The following is an 18,821-nucleotide window of genomic DNA, read 5'->3' on the forward strand; positions in this document are numbered from 1 at the left end:
GAATTTTTTTCGAGATTGATTCCACCGACAGACACGTCAATCATCCCTCTTCACAAAGAGATTACTCGACCATTTTTTTTCCCTCAAAATGAAATACTTTCAGTGCCATATATCCCGTGTATTGAATATTCATCAACCCTTTCGCACCGTTATTTGAATTCCGCACGCTTCCGGTCTACTTTCACGTTTACGCGTTACTTGATCGACTGTTTTTCGTTACGTAAGACCTTTGTCATAAGTAGACTGCGGAGTTTATGCATTTATGACAAAAATGGGTACGTACAATTTAAAACAATGGAGGTATTAAAAAGACTTGAGGCCACCAGTGTATTAGTTTCACCTTAATAAGATAACTAAAAGAAGAATGAAATTGTTATTTGGTTACTGTGTTTTGCAATCAATGCAAACATTTTTTATTTTGCATAAAGATCCGCCGTCTAGTCATAAGTAGACACCGGATCTTTATGCATTTATGGCGTACGAGAATTTTCAAAAAATATTAGAATGCGAAATTCAATGAAATTTGGTACGATTTTTATTAATTTTGTATCTACAAAGACCATTGCCACTGACAATGAGATTCTATTCGATTCCACTTTCTTAAAATTTATCTACAAAAATTAAAAATTGCATAAACATCCACAGTCTAGTCATAAGTGAATCGCTCAGGGGATTCCCTGGCCTCGACGACTCCGAAAATTCGTATTTTTCATTCACTTTTTATAGATATCTGATATTTTCTACTTATATTTCCTCACTGCAAATAATAATCAAGAAACCCCAGCACGTACGTCGCCAGATCAGAGAGATTCTCCTCAAGAATTAAATCCCAGAATATCGCAGTACGATGGACGTGTCGCGACTTAGAACCGCGTCGGGGCTATTATCGAATATAGTCTTTTGACTTGTTCCCATCCCCAGGGAATACGAGGAGTCGGTCGTTTCATCTCGGTGACCTTAAAGAGCCAACACAATGTTGCGAGACAACTTTGCATAAGGGGTGGCTGCGCCAAGGGTGAATATGTTACAATTACTGGCAAACCGAACGAGCACAAGGGGACAGAACAGTGAATGGGTCTGGAAGTCGCCCTCGAATTCTCGACACTTACAGACAATGTCGCCCTTCTGCCGATCTCCCAGCTCCGATAGCGTTCCTCTTTCCGTTCCCTTCTTTTTTCCGTTCCGGGAGCTAAGGACACGGGGGTAGGACGATCGTGACGAAATGAAATTTCTCCGAGCCGGGTGGCCACCACTCTTACGGCCACTTCCTAGTTGAGCTCACGATAATCTCGTTATCCGACTGTATAGGGTGGCTGCTACCCTTCGCCATCCCCCGCCGCCTTTGGTCAGGAGGATGGGCGCGCGCCGGCAATGAAATTCGAGCACGCGGCAAAATCATTTGGGAGCATCTAAATTGCGATTCTAATCGGGTGAACGATGAGTGTGCTCAACGATCTGTTTCGCTAGCCCGTAAATACGGGACTCATGCGAGTCAACGGGCACGATTTGTCGAGGAGCAACGACGGGAAGTTGCAAAACAACTCTTCTTCGTGGAGTCGCTCGAGCGTCGAATATGGCCCGGCCCCCATCTATTCACGGTTTATCGTGTTCCGGATTTTCGAGTATAAACCGTGCACTCCCAGAAGCTTTTTCCTCGCGAGACGGAATTTAGCGTCCGCCTGCAATAAAGTCGCCGGAGAGCTCGATATAGCGTTCTTAATTTGCCGGATACTATTTTAGAACTTTTTCTGAACTACTACTTCCGCGACGAATGGGGAACAAGTTTTTATAAGTCGCGTTTGTTCTCGAGCCACTCGATGTTCTGACTGAAGAATAGTAAATCATCGTATAATACTTCTGGACTGCCGATTTTATGCATTCGTGACAACTATGTACAGGTGCGATTTAAAGCAGTAGACAGATTCAAAGAATTTAAGAACATCAATGTATGTACATAGCAGTTTCATTGATACCAATGAAACAAGAAAGAAATTCAATGCATTTTGAAACTCTTTATGTATTGCTTCACGCGTAGCACGAATGGGAAATTGAATGAATTCCACCAGTGATAGTACTGAGCATGTTAATAGTAATTACAAGTTCCTGTTTGGCCACTAACAATAAGTCCGGCTTTGCGTCAAAATTTCGAACGATCCTCAATACGTTCGAAATGCAGCGTTTGTGAACGGTAATGCAAATCAGCGCGAGATAAGCTAAAGAATAAGTGGTTTTATGATTCCCCGACAGAAACATGAAAAGTATTTTAAACGCGAGTTAGGGTATCGACGCGAGGGTCGAGCGAACAGAAAACGCGGCGACACGTTCGCGGCCGAGCAACGAGGCGTTCGTACACAAGGTGTTTGTCACATTGAAATAGATTGGAATTGCGCGAGTGGCCAATCTCGTTCGAAGAAGGAAGTAAAATCGCCACTAATTGTTTTTCTGTGTTCGAGAACGGCCGTTAACCTGCTTCCCGGGACTATGATTGGTGCGGGTCGAACGAAACGAGATAAATGTAGGAGCGTGACAAGGAAGATAGGAAGGAGAAAAGTCTTTCGTGTCTCCTGGATGTCGGCCCATTATCGGACCTATCTCCCGACAACGGTCGACCGAGGGTTTTTAAGAGCGTAGCTGCCTTTATCTGCGAACAAGCTGCAGCTAATGTACTACGCGACGAGGTCTCGGGGCAAGCCAACCACTTTTCCTTTTTTATTATTATCTTCAAGCTGACTCTGTAGTCCCTCGGGGCAGTGTGAAGTGTCCAAGAACGGAGGGAGAGAAAAAGGCGGAGATACGAGATACATCTTGTTACTGTAGCCTGGACAACGAGAAACGGGAAGTTTAGGTTCGCCGGATGAAAAACAAGTCAACCCCATAGCGTGTCTGGTCCGTCGTGCGCGATCATCGTTCATCTCCTCCACCGCGTTCTGAATACTGATGGAAACAGGACGAGAAACATCTCTTCCCTCTTTCCGTGGTCGCTATTTCTACGAAACGTTCAAAGTCGCGACAAAAATGCTAAGAATCATTTAATAATAATAGGCTTGTTATCAGTTCTTTACATTTAATGTCACTCGGTGCAACCATTGCAACAACCCTTCTATAGAACGACGTGCTTATAATTTGGTTTTCATACAGCACCACTTAATAGACTTGGACAACCCTCGTGCAACCCTCTGCATTCCCCTGATTCGTGCTACTCTCTTAAATTTCACTTAACACTGTTTCAATTCAACACGGAACAAATTAGCCTTGTTATAGAAGGGTCCCGGTACTGTAATTGTCATTTGTGTTGGCGGTAGTTCTCGTTTAGTCGACGAGAAGACAAAATCTCGTCTACCTCACCGAAATGTTAGAGAACGTATTTCTTAATTGAACAAACTGTGAGTTTGAAGAAGACTTTAACGTTTTGCAAGGTGAAGAAAGATAGCTACACGTCAGCGTTGTGGGAGCACCGTCTTCCCTCGATCGAATCTAGAGCTCTTGCTGTGCTCGGTGTTTTTCTCTGGCTTGCGAGCAACGAGGGAGTCGGGCTCAAGTCGGCCGCGAATTTGAACAATCCCGGCAGTAACGAGCTAATTGTTACAAACGAAATTCCCAGGCGTCCTGCAATCAGCGGCGCAGTTGCAAGGGAAAACACAATTACCGTTAGCGATTCACTCGTCGCCTCGCGGTAGCACCGTGAAAGATTCCAGGAGCGTGCAGGCGGGCTTGGCTCGGGATGGAGCTGGGGCTCGAGCGCTCGCGCGATTAATGCTTCCCCTCGGTACCCGCGAGCGTGTACACGACGCAAGAGAGACAGAGAGAGAGAGAGGGCCCGTGTATACACACCTGCGCGACGCTAACGCGCTTTGTGCGTGGGGCGCGCCGTGTGCACGGACGAATGAAGCGATTCCATCCGCGTACACGTAACCGAGCGAAGAAGGGAAGATTGCGCAAACACACAATACGATTCTCTCCGCAGCCAGTTTCGTAGCCGGCCGAGCGAATATTGGTATTCGCTACCGGCGTTACAAGACCGCGCACGCTCCGCTGACTTTTCCCCCGAGCGGAACGCGCCGAGGGGAACTTCCACGGGCGGAACAGGGACAGGAACTCTGCACGGAGAACTCCGCGCCGCTGAAATACAAGCATCGTGTGTACGAGCGAAGTCGAGCGAGACCGCCACACGGCCGCCCGGATCCTCTACAAGTATCTCCGTTTACTCGTCGAGCTCAACCCCCATCTCCACCACCGCGTCTATGAATGTTAACCGGCTGTCGATGGGATCCCCGGTGACGTAAATAGAAGAGACGCGGTAAATTATGATATGCGAGTACCTTTAAACGTCACGTCATCGCGGAAAACCTCCCGCCGAGGAAGCTTCACGTCCCGCTAAAACCTGTTGGCTAGCTTTGAAACGAACAACGATCTACCAGCTTCGATCACCGTTTTTCATACTCTTCGCGTACGGTCTGACAGGCTTTCCAGTTAATTTCCTTCACCGACGAGCCGGAAAACGTGGCTCTGGCTACGACGAAAACTCGAAAACAATCTGCTGAGATTGCGTAGACGCGTCTTCAGCCGGTACCTGCTGTACAATAGAATTATAAAATTGAGTATGTCGCGATGTCGAAGGCAAAAACGTGTCTTTTTCGAGAAAAACACGCGTCGGAAATGTGTGGGCGCATTTGCAGCGAGGTTGTCGGTGGTTCGGAGAAGTGTCCACCGCAGACGCATCCATAAAAAGTCAGGTTTTATAGATCGGCGCCGCCCGACTGGAAAGTGATATGTACATCAATGAGACGGGATTGAGCATAATACGCTATCCGGATCGTGTTAACGTACAAGACCGCGTCCCGTGTATGTACATAGATAAGAAGAGAATGGAGAATACAGGCGCATTGTTGAATTGCAAAGAGCGAAAGAACCGTGAAGCGGCAAGAGGAAGCGGTCTAGAGAGGAGGGGGACGTAGCAAGTCGGGGCACGATGGAAGAGAGAAGACGAGGAAACGGTAGAGAAGGAGACAAGGTAGCCACAGATGGGATCGAGCCGGTAGTATACGGTAGCCCCCATGTATATCATTAACCTCATCCTCGTATACCCTGTCCCATCGCCGCCACCTTCTCCACCTCCTCGGCGAGCGTAGGTCTCGCCGGGTCCGATGAAACAGGAATGTCCTGTCTCGCTCTCGCGCCCATCGGGCACTCCATGTCCCTCCTCTTGAACGACCTTTCCCTCTCATTCCGGATCCCATGGTTTCTCCATCCTGCTCAGCCCGACGACGATTCATCGAGCGTGTCCCGCTCTTTCATTCCTCTACTCGACTGCTCTCATTCCCGTGCGCCGCGCCGCCTGTAATATCCCCGTCTGCGGCGTCCTGCTTCCTCCCCGGTGCTCACCGATTTTCCATCTCGCTCGTCCTCCCCCCCTGGTAGCCAGCAAGCCAGCCAAGCCAGCCAAGCAAGCCAGCCAGCGTGCACAAACGAGTAATTAACTATCTCTGCGTGGGACACGTGTTCCCACAGATGCACCCTTCGCTCCTCCTTCCGTCTAGCTCCATTCCAGAGGCTTTCTACCGTCTTCGTCGGACCGGCACGACCGTGTCCCCCTTTCGCTCCCTCGTGCTCGGACCACACTGCCATGCCGCGCCGGTCCTCTCCCCAAGTCATTCTGTTTGCACACACGCTCTTATGTTAATTCAGCTTAACACCCCAAAGCCCTCGAGGGTCGCGCGCGGCTCGCTTCCAAAAATTACAATCGATCACGAGGAGGGACCCCCGAAGTGGTCATGGACGACCTCGTGGAAAATAATAGAGGGACTCCCCGCCCCTCGCCTCGCCTCGTCGCCCCGTTTCCCCTAGTTTCTCCCGTTGTGTTGTTCCACGGTTCGAGGGAGAGATGTACACCGGTGGAGGGTCGCTCACCGGTTGGGGCCGGCGAACCGATTGTCGTTGACATACTCGACGAGCGGTGCCCCGAAGACTGGATTAGCTGGGCGTTTCGGTTTCACGTGTGACTTGACGCGACGCTCGTAAACAAGTATTTGATAATCCAACGGCGCGGGACCCGATCCCGTATTTTTCAGGCGTCGAGCTAATCACTCGGAGCATCTTCCGGAGACCAATATAATCCCGAACAACGTCACGGTTCGGTGTACACCGTGTACCCTCGCCGTCCGTTCGAGTTAAACGAACGCTCTTTAATTCCTTTCTTTGCCTTTCTCGTTTCGCAGGGCGAGCGGGGAACGCATGCTAGGCGGATTATTTCTAGATAGCCCGAGCAACCGGAGTGGAACGTGATAATTTACTTCCAGCCGGTCGCCGATCGCCTCGGCATAACGAGGAATTAACACCGGGTACGATTCAATTATGCCGTGAAAAGCAGCTCTCAGCCGATAGTACCTGAAACGAGACACGAAGAGAGAACTGGGGGAAGCGGGAACACGTTCAATTGGTTTAACGCGATCCTCGGGTAACGATCTCTAAAAACGAACGTACCGACGGCGAACATACTCGCCGCGGCGTATCGCGATTTATTAATGGGGGGAACCACCGTTCCGCGCCGGAGTTTTCGTGCCAATTTTCTATTCATACGAGCGACGGTAAGATGATCGGTCGAGGGCAACGGCACCGGCGTCGTTCGGTCGCGACCCCCTTTTTCTATACATTATTCGTGTCCCCCGACGACGGAATAGAGAAATGGATAAAAACTGCCGAGCGAACCGCCGATGTAAATGTTTTATTACTCTTCACATTATGTGCGGCAAGTCGGGAGAACGTTCCAGTTCATCGTGGTGTCTCGGTCAATAGAAATCCGATCGGGGGGAACCTTCGGCTTTCTGAACGTCGACATCATCGATTCGATCCACGTATCAAATGCATTTTCAAATCCTATTAATGCTTCTCTATCGGGTAACTCGGTTCATTAGTAATAACCTGGCTTAATTATTCCTTCGATGTCAAAGAAACCGTATGCAACGCAAATGTCTGACACGTGTACCTTCGTCCGCGCGCTAGGACCTTGAATTAGCCACACGGCGCTTGCACCGCGTAAACTCATTTCAATTGGCAATTTATCGAGCCCGATTCACACTTGGTATGTAAGTGGAATGGCGTGAGAAAACAATCGCCGAACGGACCGTCTGGAAAAGTCTTTTCTTCGTTGCACAACAAGGAAACTCGTGGACAGCGTGCGAAAAAAAGCATTGAAATTTAAATACGTTTCCCTTCGATCCGTCTGATGGAACTAGGGCGAATTATAACTCGGTTGTTATTGAAGATTCCAGGAAAATTATACGGGAATACGTTTTGCATTGTTTAACGAGCTGTATCATCCTGTAGCGCGACTTTTCACGGAAGTCTACCGGTGCAAATGCAAATTTCAAATCTTCGTAAGCACGGCGGTAGAAAATTTGACCGTTCACAGTGTTCTGGATACCGGAGAATCCGTTGTAAAAGGTTTATGAGTAGACTGCGGATCTTTATGCAAAATGAAAGGAGCCAAATAAAAATTTCACTCTTCTTTTAATTATCTGATTAAAGTGAACCGAATACACCGGTGGCCATAAATCTTTTTAATACCTCCGCTGTTTTGAATTGTGCGTATTCATTTTTGTTACAAATGCATAAAATCCGCAGTCTATTTAAGAGCTTTTTACAGGAAAGTTGATGAAGTTTGCACACGTTCTTTCCCGCGTCCCGATCGAGCACGACCTCCTAAGGCTTCCCGCCTTTGTACAGCAGTGTTGCAATTGGCCGGCAGTGTATCTTCGTGGTCCAGGCGTAAACAGAACTCTGTAACGTTTTCGTGTACACATGTCGGCGCATGTCCGGCCTTTTTATAAATTAATACATCAGTCTAATACGTGAACTCGTCGGGCCGCATTCCGCCGGTAGAAAAACAAGCGTGCGGTTCCCCGCGATTTAGAGCCGCGCGCGCATGTAACCGGCACTCTCCTAAAGGGGCAACACACACAGTGTACTCCGAATGTTGCCTAGCGAGTTTCAGGCATGCTAGTGTCGCTGTCCCAAGCCAAAAAGAAGTTGGTTAGTGTCCGCGCGCTAGTCGAAGCCAAATATTTGGACGTTTCTTTCCCTTTCGCCCCCTCGTTTTTGTATCCGTGTAGACGGTATCCATGACGACACTGCCTAAGAGAACACCAGGGAGAACGAAGAAGATGGACCGGGACCGACGAACGTCCGGCAAATATTTGCATAGCGCGGCGGGTTTGCGGAAAACCAGTGTGCCGCTGGCCAGGCAGACGTATTCAGAAAGAATATCTCTCGAACATGTACATGCATCCTCTACACACACGCTGCACAAGCCGCGTTAGCGTAGGAAATTCACGAATGTGTCGTTCAGGATCTCTTTTTCTCTCTCTCTCTATCCCCATCTCTCGCTCTCTCTCTCTCTCGAAAAACGGCTCAGACCTTTTTCCATCAGCGGACGAGACTCGTGATCCCGAAGCGGTCTGTGAAAGAAGAAAATCCCTCGAGTATTCTCCGCCGGCTCGCCGCGGAATTGTCGGCCGTAAAAAGATTTCTATTCGCGGTATTAGCCTCTCGATAAAATCTGCTCCGCGTTCCGCCGCTTTAACTACCGAACCATTATCCGGATCCTCGTAATCACGGTTCTCTGTTTACGTGAGCCGTGCACGAGCTATTTAAAAGTGTTCGCTCGATTATTTCCCTAGCCATCAACAGGATACGAGAAAGTTGTTTGCAAGGGGAAAGCCGATTGCGGGAACCAGTGTTTTTGGATTCGCTGCACCGCAACGGCGAGATTTTCATACCGTGGTTGTATTAATCGAGAGTTGTTAGCTGTTTATACCGGGAGACAAGTCCACTCGAGACTGATTTTGAAGATCATCCCAACATGGACCAACAGAAAAATGTTTAGCAATGGAATACCAACAGCAGAGTACAGCATAGTCAACAGCAATAAGTCGATGTTTCGAACTTTACATATTCGACTATGAAATCATACGATCTGCGTCACTTCGTTTCGCAGTCGGAGATGTTATTCAAACACCTTTCGGCTGTGATTGTAAAACAGTATTAGTCGGTGTGCTATGTTTCGGAACATTGTGGTTGAAACTTCGGGCACTGTATGCACAACTGTTCCATTTGATCATGTGATGTTGTCCCGAAATGAAACGATTTCTTTATTGAATTGTCTTTTTATTAAAACTGTTACATACATCTTTGTCAACTATTGGGGTTCGTTCTCTGGGAATTCAGATACAAATACAATATTTTTTCTATTAGCTCAATCGGAAAGTTCCGTCCGTTTAGCGTCGAGTAGCCGTAGCTCGAACTGTCGTCAACTATAACGTCTAAAGTAAGGTTAACTTTCTAGTTTGGACGCCCATCAATAAAATTGAATACATAACAATATACGCTGGCATCAATAACATCGTTTTTCTCAACATTGAAAATGGAATTTGAGCCAAATAATCGTCATTTGCGCGAAGTGTTAATCTTTTGCTGCAATACGAAGAAAACTGCAGCTGAGGCTCATCGAATGATTGTAGACGTTTATGGCGATAATGGTGTTTCCGATAAAACATGTAAAGAAGGGTTTCGACGCTTTAAAAATGGTGATTTTACTGTGGAGGACAAAGACGAAGAATTGCAGGCGTTGGCGGATAAAGATCCACGTCGAACGCAAAAACAAATTGCAGAAGCGTTAAATTGTGCTCAATCTGTCATTGCCGATCGTTTAAAAGCCTTGGGGAAGGTCTACAAGGAAGGAAAGTGGGTCCCATATGAACTCAAGGCAAGAGACATTGAAAAGCGAAAAACCATCTGCGAAATTCTGCTTTCTAGGCAACACAGAAAGAGGTTTCTGCATCGTATCATCACTGGGGATGAAAAATGGATTTATCTTGACAACCCTAAACGTTGAAAAACCATTTGGGACCCCGGCCAACTCTCAACATCGACGCCAAAACGGAATACTCTGTATTTGGTGGAATCAGAATGGTGCGGTGTACTATGAGAGCTTATAAAATCTGGTCAAACGGTCACAGGAGATCTCTACCGAGAACAAATTATCCGTTTGAGCCAAGCATTGCACGAAAAACGACCAGAATACGAAACGAGACAGCATAAAGTGATTTTGCTTCATGGCAATGCTCGGCCTCGCGTCACAAAAGTTGTCTACGAAACTGAAAACTGATTTTCTTGAATCGTTGTGCAGTAGAACCTCGGTAGTCCCGCTCTCGATGCACGCGTGTGAATCTCGTCAGTTGCATTTCATGATAGTTGCGTAGTTACGGAAATCACGCGATACAAGTGAAAAATTTCATACAGTTGATTGGTTGCCTCGATAGTCGCAGGCTTCTTCAAGTACCGCTTCTACCGAGGTTCTATTGTGCACACCTATTCCCCATGAACGGTGCTGTAATTTCGTGGAAACGCGTTTCCGAAATACGGTCTTTCGTGTGGCTCAATGGCCCTGAAATTTAACGCGGCGAGGAATTACAGAGCTCCAAGAGTAGTCGGATTAAAGGACAAAAGAGTGGATAGACTCGCAGGGGGGGGGGGGTAGCATGCTGATCGGGGAGATACTCGTTAAGTATAGTACAATATCCAGCGTGCGTGTCCCAGGCAGCGATAAGTAATACCACCACGACCGATTGCGAGTCTTGGCCCGTGGGCAATTTTACGGGGCGTAGATGGCAGGAGAAGAGGGAAAGGGGAATAGATATCGAGAAAGAGAGGGGGAAGAGAGAAGGAGAGAGAGAGAGAAATGTTCGCTGTCACGGAAGAGGAGTCGTGGAAACGAAATGCTCCGATGTGCGGCCGTGATGTAGGAGCAGGAGCACGGCACACAGGCCAAAGAGGGGGGAACACGACAAACTGCCAAGCCTAATGCCAATTAGTGCCATTCTCCTGTACGAGCAGGTCCGAGGGGACTTCAAGAGGCTTCCTCGGACTTTCTTTTTCCCCTCCATCCGCCTTCCAGCCGAGGTTTACAAAGCGGTTAGGCGTATTTATCGCGCTATATACACGCGCACACACCGTGGCCGGGTGTAGGTGTGTGCGTGTACCCCTTGCCACGATGGTGTCCGTCGCTCCTTGCCAAGTGCCTTCACGCATTATTCGAGGCAAACGTGCACGAAATACTTATGTACTCGCACATTCCTCTCTCAAGAGAGAGAGAGAGAGAGACGCTCACGTGCGCAGCGCCGGTTGCGGCCGTCCATATGTGCGCGTCTATCCACGAACGCACACATTCTCGCAACGGCTCTCCTTCTTTTTCAGTCCTCCTCCTCTGCCTCCGTCCCTCAGGAGGCAGTTCGATTTATAAAGCCATGACTAACGAGCCGTGAAAATCGTGGACGGTCCTCCGGTGAATCGGGCGCCGTCGTATATTCCGCTTTTTTGCCTTTCTCCCGCACCGCTTTCTTAAAAGCCATCGGGGCTCCGGTCGAAAGAAGTCATCAGCGACCGTGAATCGGTCTAATTGCACGTATAATCGACGGGTCATGCGATTATCGTAAACCTAAGTGTTATGAATAATGAAATTCCGCCGAGAAAGTGTGCTACGCCGGAAGGATAGCGGCGGCCCGGTGGATCCTCGAGGAAGAAACGGGAGAACGCACTAATTACCCGTTACGGGAATTTCCTAGATTCCCGGGGCCTGAACTCTCGTTTAACTAGTCTTCAAACTGCCTCGAAAGGAATCGCCTTTCCGCCGGTTCATTGTGGGGGTTAATACTAGAAGCAATTCAGGCTCACGAGTGGAAGATTAACCGGCAGAGAAGCGATCGGGGTATAAATGCCGGGGCGAGATTGCCGGGACCCACGTACGTACGAAAGGAGACGTGGTCCTTTCGAAGGAGTTAAAAGGAGTAGGGGGGCGGGAGGAGACGGTGGAGGTAATTTGAGAGTTATTTAAACGAGGACCGTGGTAGGTAGCGGGCGGAGAAGGAGGAGCAGAAGCAGCAGGAAGAGGAGAGGTCGTTGGAGCGGAGTTCCATTCCACTTGGAAACGCATGCAGACGTAAACACAATCGCCCCTGCACAATGGATTATGTTCCGAACACTCGAGGACCCCTTGTAGCTCGGTTAAAACGGACAGCCTCCGAGAAATCTCGAGAAGGACAAGACGAAAACTACTCCGCGCCAGACTATCTACAGAACGCGCAACCAGAAGATAAATAATTCCGGCTGAAAAGCACTACGGGACGACAAACAGGCCCCGACTGGAATGTCTCACGAAACGCGAGCGACCAGAGAAACGAGGCATGCTTCTGTTGCGACCGGAGACTGTAAAAACAGATCTCTTCTTCGATGGGAAATATTTATCGGCTGTGGGAAACCGACAAAGAGGAGAAGGCGGGGGGGAAACGAAAAATCTTCGACGAGTGGCTGGAACGGTGGCAGCCCGACTCCGAAACTCGATAACCAATGGTAAGACGACGTTCCAGTCGATTTACACCTCAGTATTCATCTGAAGTTTACATGGAGGTTATTTGTCGACACGTGCCTCCGCTTTACACCCTGAATTGAAAATTACGTAAAAGGATAGCTTTCCAGAATTGAGCTAGTCCCGAGGTTCGATCTAATTTGAAATGTAATGCAGGATATCAAAAGGGAAATGCCAAAATTTATATTTTAATTTTTAATTTTTCCCGTAAAAGAAAGAAGTAATTCATTGATAGTATACGTTGATTACAATGGTGTTTACTTCGATCAATAACTTTATTTAGAGAAAAGTCGTGGCCGTTTAACGTAGCCGTGCAACGACCTATTGAACAATTAGTGTACGTCCCAGATGCAACATTTAAATTCATTGAATGATCGGAAAACAAACTGTGGAGCATCATTTAAACGAGGGGAGAGACGGCGAGGAAGGGAATATATGAAAGAGGCTCCAAATGGAGTAGCAACAAACAGCGAGCAGAATAATTGAAAAGCAATGAGACGAGAGGGGGGGAAACGGGACCGGCGCGCCGTGGGACTTCGATTAGGATGTTCCTCGTTGAAACAGAAGACAGAAACGGAGGGGTGGCAAAGTAACCGCGAGGGTCCGTGGATAAAGCACTCCACGCAGCCCTTCCTCCTTTGCTCTCCCAGTGGACCAATTTACGGCACCCTGAGGACTCGGGTATTACGGTTCACGCTCGGGGGTTCGTTTCTGGCCATTGTTGCGCCAGTTAGGGGGATTATTTCGGCGAGGGATGGGGCAGCCGAGGGATGCTCTCTCTCCGGTTGCAGCCGTTCGCCTCTTTCGCCCAGCTACCCCCTGGATTATACGTTTCCCCGAGCACCTGCAGCTAAACCGTGTGTCCCGCTCGGTCTTTTTTAGAAAGTGAGAAAGTAAAAGGTGAAAGAACGGAAGGGAACAGGGAGGTAGGGAAGCAAAGGGGTCTGGGATCCCTCGAGCAATCTCTTCTGATTAATTCGCCACGGTGTATCTGGTAGGAGGAAAACCATTTAACATAATAAGCCACTACCCCGGCAGAGGCTGTGTATACCCGGGCTTTCGTCGATCGAGTATCGAGACCTATTAGGAACTCTTACAAATGACAATTATAAACGGGAAGCCACCGATGAAGACTGTCCCGTCGATTTAATTATCTCCGTTCGACGGGGGTGAGGGACTAGACCGGTGTGCGGGAGTGAATCGTACGTCTTATCGATATCCATTTCAAGGGCCCCGACGGCAGTACGATCCTGTACCGAGAGAATCGTCTTTTTATGCTCTCTCGCTCAAAGTTCTTATCGCGTAAAGCCCACCCCGCCGCCTTCAGCGCCACCATTTAACGGCGCGGCGCTCCGATATACGCTCCCCCGTCCTCCTTTTATCGACGTGATTTTTACGGTTGTTCCGCGCACAATAACATCGACAGCCGGCGTAAGTGAATCTCGAGGGCGCCAGTTCGAGAGAGTAATGGAAGAGACAATATGTCGGATCCGCTGGGAACGCGATCTGCTCCCAGGTGGCGAGTAAACGCGTTGGATCAAATTGAATCGTGTGTTATTTCATTCCTATCAGGCGTAATGCGTAGACGTATTACCATGTTCATTCCGGAGCTTTTATCCTGGAACTTTCGCCATCGGACAGTGCAGAGAACCCAGAATTTACAAACAATTCCGGTGGTTATTTTACGCTGTCGCGAGGATTTTGCAAATGAACTTAGCGTTCGGTAGTCGGCGGGGAACTTGAAATCCCCCGGTGAACACACAAAAATAGCAGTACTCTTCACACTCTCGGGGTCCGAAACGCTGCACGAGACTTAACACAGTCTTTTGCATGTATAAATAATTGAAAGGATTATACGAATGCAAAGCTGGAGCAGAGGAGAAAGGGGATCGCTGGAATTAAAACAATTCGCCCGGCCGCCCCCTTCCTTTTCCCAGTCCCCGGCGAACGAGAAGCAGTAGCGTGTAATTACCGCGAGAGGGGAGCACGAGATCGCGATTCCACTCGGCCAGGAAACGTATAATGGGAGTATAATGCGTGAAATTTACCGGGCGCATCAGCATAATGGACGACGTGACGCTCAAGATATCACTATGATTCCGTATTTCCGTGCCGACAGCGCGACTCGATTCGCCCCGTCCCGCTTCTCGCCGCGTGCCAGACAGCTTTGAAGCTTAAAATCGACCGATTATCGTTCCCGTTCCGTGGAAACGTTTCCTCTCGCTGTCGTCCCGGCATTAGTTGACGGAATTCGAGCGTTACGTTCAGGTACACGGCCGGACGCAAAGATATACATACATTCGAACAGTTGCGCGATCGAAGATTTCAACCTCGACCTGGCTGTACATTTCACATTATGCTAAGCAGCAAGAGAATGCATACTCGTGAGTTACAAGCTGTAACAACTTCTTTAGATTTCCCTGCCTCTTTCAACGGTCACCGCTCACGCGTCTGGCAAACCGATAAGACGATTATTGTCAGGGCAAACATAACCTTCTCCCATTGTTTGAACTGTGTATCGTCATTTCGTACCTTCTACCTACAGCTTGAACTCTCGTGTCAATAACGAAAACTATCTACGGTGTCCAAGAAACTCCGAAGCTTCCAAAATTAAGCTTGATTAACGTGCCAGGCTTTTTTCTAAAGTACACAAAATTTGTGCCAAAAGATATTTTCTGCGGTTGCAATGGTTCGAAAGAAGACAATGTCTAGCTCTGCTTCATCAAGCTCTTATTTAAAACCACTCGACAGAGTTGCAATTAAAACCACTGTGCGACGGACATGTTGAAAAAGCACGAAGAATAGGCTCGCTCTCGATTCCCCATTTCGAAAGTTTTTCCAGCTGTGCACACGCGACGCTGCATTTATAGAAATGCGACGGCGCATTGGGGGTTGATTAAACGTATCAAATATTTGTCAAATCGGAATGCGATGGAGCACGGTCCACGGTTTCGCACCCCGACGGATGTTCGCCTAACACCAGAATATTAAAAATTTTATTTGAACACGAGATACAACGACTACAAACAGTGTAATAACAGTCCGTTCTCGCCGTGTTTACCCCAATCGACGAGCTGCCGTAGTAGTCCGCGGATTCAAATTCGAAATGAAAGTTCGCCAATAGCGAACGCAAGAAGGATCCTTTTATCCGTTTTAATCGTTGTTGAAAATTTTTCATCCGGATCGAAATTGCGACCATCTGTGCCCGTACACGTGTTCCGCCACCGACGACGACCTCACTCTCCATGCTGGAGAGAGCAAGAGCGTCGGAACAACTTTCGTCCTTGTCTGCGTCTCTCGTCTCTCCTCTCGCTACTTCATGGCACTCGACAGAGTCACCCTTTTCCACACTACATTGTCACCGCCTTTCGAAAGGGGAGACACAGAGAGAGAGAGAGAGAGAGCAGCCTCGACTCTTTCGCCCAGCGCATGTTTTATATATTCTTTTTTCTTTCTTTTTTTTTTTATGCTCGTCGCCTACCTCCGCCCGTTCTGTTAGTCGTGTCCCCTGCTCTCCTTTTCCCTCGCTGCTCACCACGTGCTACAATATCGCCGGTCCGCATCCGGTGTAACGCCTGTTATTAGGGATGGGCCAGATGAAGCTTTCATTATTCTATCCGAGAGTCTCTTTCGCCCGACAACAACACACCGTTACAACGGAGAGTAATGGGCGACTTTTTTCCCTCCTTTCGTCTCTAATTATTATGATTATCGAGCCAAGGTGGATATAATGGCAACGGGAATAATGTAATTCTTCCTGTGAACGCTGCCTTTACGCTGCGGCACCGACGTTCAAGTCGGAGCCGAACACGCCACCGCTCACGGTATTAGTACACATTCGCGCCGGTATTACTGTAATCCCTATTAGAATAAATATATTGTATCTATTTAAACCGGTTAAATCACCGCGCCGCCCCCTTTATTTCTCGCCGATCGTTTACCGTCGCCGCAAACCGATCGAGCACGATGTAAATCTTGTTCGCTGGAAGCTTATCTTATTCACAGAATCGAATTAACAGTTGAAAACATCGGGAAACTCTTCGAGCATGTAATTTTCCTATCACCATAAAAACTTGCATTACATTTAAATATTGAGTTCTTCAGACGTCGTTATAGATCAAAGTAGTATGTTTAATGTTGTTTTACACTTGCAACGAATTTCCATGAAAAACAGTGGATTTTAAACCTTAATTTCAAATTTAAAACAGCTAAAACATTAAAAGAATTTAAAAATACATGATTTTCAACCTGTTGAACATATTAACGTAGTTTGTTGCAGTTCAGGTATAAAATGTATACTTTGCATAAAGATCCTCTGTCTAATCGTAAAACACATCTTTTGATACAGCAAAAATGCAAAAGCATGGGATAACAACGAAACAATTGCAAACGTTTAAGAAACGATCGACTGAGAAAAGTTAACAACGCAGGTATACATAAGTAGGACGTCGCGAACCCTTCTCCAGAAAGTAAATTTATAAATGTACAATTTAATTCGAAAAATAAACGAGAATTTATAAATATTCGATATCGATTACAGTTTGAAGTTCAGACAGGTCGAGCTTTCCGAACGTTCGAATATATAGTTGGTAGTTTATTTACCTACAATCTCGATAAAGAGTCGAAACACGGCGTGAAACAATGCTGCCACGGCGCGGCGTGGCAACTGTATAGGTGCGCACAACAGCGTGGTGGTTACATGGTTACAACGAGCGAGACGGTTTAATCGGAGCGGCTACTAAAGATCAGTCATGAAATCCGTGCGCCGCGCCGTGGGAGGGGTACGCGAAAGAAACGAGGGACGCGCAGCTGATCGTCTTCGATTCACGGATCAATAGATTCTCCGCGCGCAACCGAACCGAGACGAGACGGTTTTTGCACGGCTCGAAACCTAACCTCAAAATCGTGACTGTTCTCTCCCCGGTACGTAACGCGTCGTCGCCGTTCAACAGCCACCGATATCTCGAAATCTCGAAACAACTGGAGAAGGTATGTGTACCCGTATGCGCGCACAGTGCCAGAGGCACGTGTATCCGACACGTATACACAGCCGGTGCATGTAACGTACGCGCGAACCATGATAAATGTGTGTACCGCGACGCGCACGTGACCGCATTAGCACAGCAAACCGAGCAGGGAATCGAGAAACCGGCGACGGTGGCATTCGGTATTATTATCGCATTTGGTAACCGCGTATACTCGCGAGTTTCTATTTTGATCGAATGTTTTGACGTGCGTTCCATCCCGGCGCGGCGCGGCGACGGAAAAAAACACGCGCGAGCGCGATCCTGTTTCGACGAGAGCTTCGCCTCGCCTCGCCTTGCCTCACGTTCCAGAAACTCTACGGTAAGTAATCCGATAGATGATCGAAAGGTGCTACACACTCGTTTCAACGCCACTGGACGTGCTCGGAATCGCGAGCATATGCCGGGGTACCTACACGTTGAAACTCGAGCCAAGTCCGGCTCCGGTCGAGATCGCGTTACGAGGTACAAATTGCTCGAACCGCATAATAAAGACGTAATGCGTCGAGAATCGGTCGTCGAAAAGCAAACGGTTCGTGTGAAAATTAGTAACGTGTAGTCCGTGTGTCGCTTTTCCCCGTTGTAATCGATTTTGTTCGACGTTTCGAAGCTGTTACATGTACATATACGAGAAAGAATAATTCTACTCACTGGGTGCCTGGCAGCAGCAGCGGCCACAGCGGCGGCATTGATTCCGGCACTGGGATACATGATTCCTGTTCGACGTTGGAACTAATGGAAAATAGAAAAACACTGTCGTATGCGTTCTTAAATCACGCGAGTGGGACGCTTCATGTCACGCGACACACCGATTGTCAACGGATATGACAACAACGAACGAACGATAACGATAAACAAAAAAGACCGATTCGAATTGCCCGCGCGGGCTACGAGAACGACCGACCCTTCCGACGGCTCTGTCCGCGGTTCTGTCGACGCGATTCGATCGAGAAGGTCCCCGCCTCGGATTCACGACGATGATCCATCGGTGTATACACGAACCGTCACTACCGCATTCTCACCGCGAACAATAGCACACCGTCCCGATCGATTTTACTTTCAGTATCACCACCTATTTCTATCGCCGGCTACGTTCATTTGAGGTTATATATGACGCCGACGCCAGCCACACGAAGTATGTATGTATCCCGTTGGGCACCGTGAGAGCGTGGCGTGCCCTTTTTACGGTCGGTAAAACAGAGCGAGTATTAACCACCGCGTTTATGAAAATTCCCGAGATGGATTCTCGTTTCCTTTGGCATCGAACGGAACTAGAGAAATTCTCTCCCTTCACGGTTTCACTTCCTCGACGTTGTTTACACCATTACACAAGAGACACACTACACTCTAGTTGTTTACTACAGGCGAGAGACGGTGGC

At 48.1% G+C, this 18,821-nt stretch overlaps 1 protein-coding gene across 2 annotated transcripts in view; it reads right to left on the minus strand.

Annotated features, from left to right (window-relative positions):
* Positions 1 to 18,235, minus strand: part of LOC143213059 (protein groucho) — a 169,185-nt gene extending 150,950 nt beyond the window's left edge. For both annotated transcript variants that reach the window (XM_076432545.1, XM_076432544.1), the window contains exon 1: positions 18,094 to 18,235. In XM_076432545.1, coding sequence (XP_076288660.1) covers positions 18,094 to 18,153 — 60 coding nt within the window. In that variant the 5' untranslated portion in view covers positions 18,154 to 18,235. The remainder of the gene's footprint in view (positions 1 to 18,093) is intronic.
* Between the last annotated feature and the right edge of the window lie 586 nt (positions 18,236 to 18,821).

Source organism: Lasioglossum baleicum, chromosome 10 (assembly GCF_051020765.1).
Source record: "Lasioglossum baleicum chromosome 10, iyLasBale1, whole genome shotgun sequence".
Lineage (NCBI taxonomy): Eukaryota > Metazoa > Arthropoda > Insecta > Hymenoptera > Halictidae > Lasioglossum > Lasioglossum baleicum.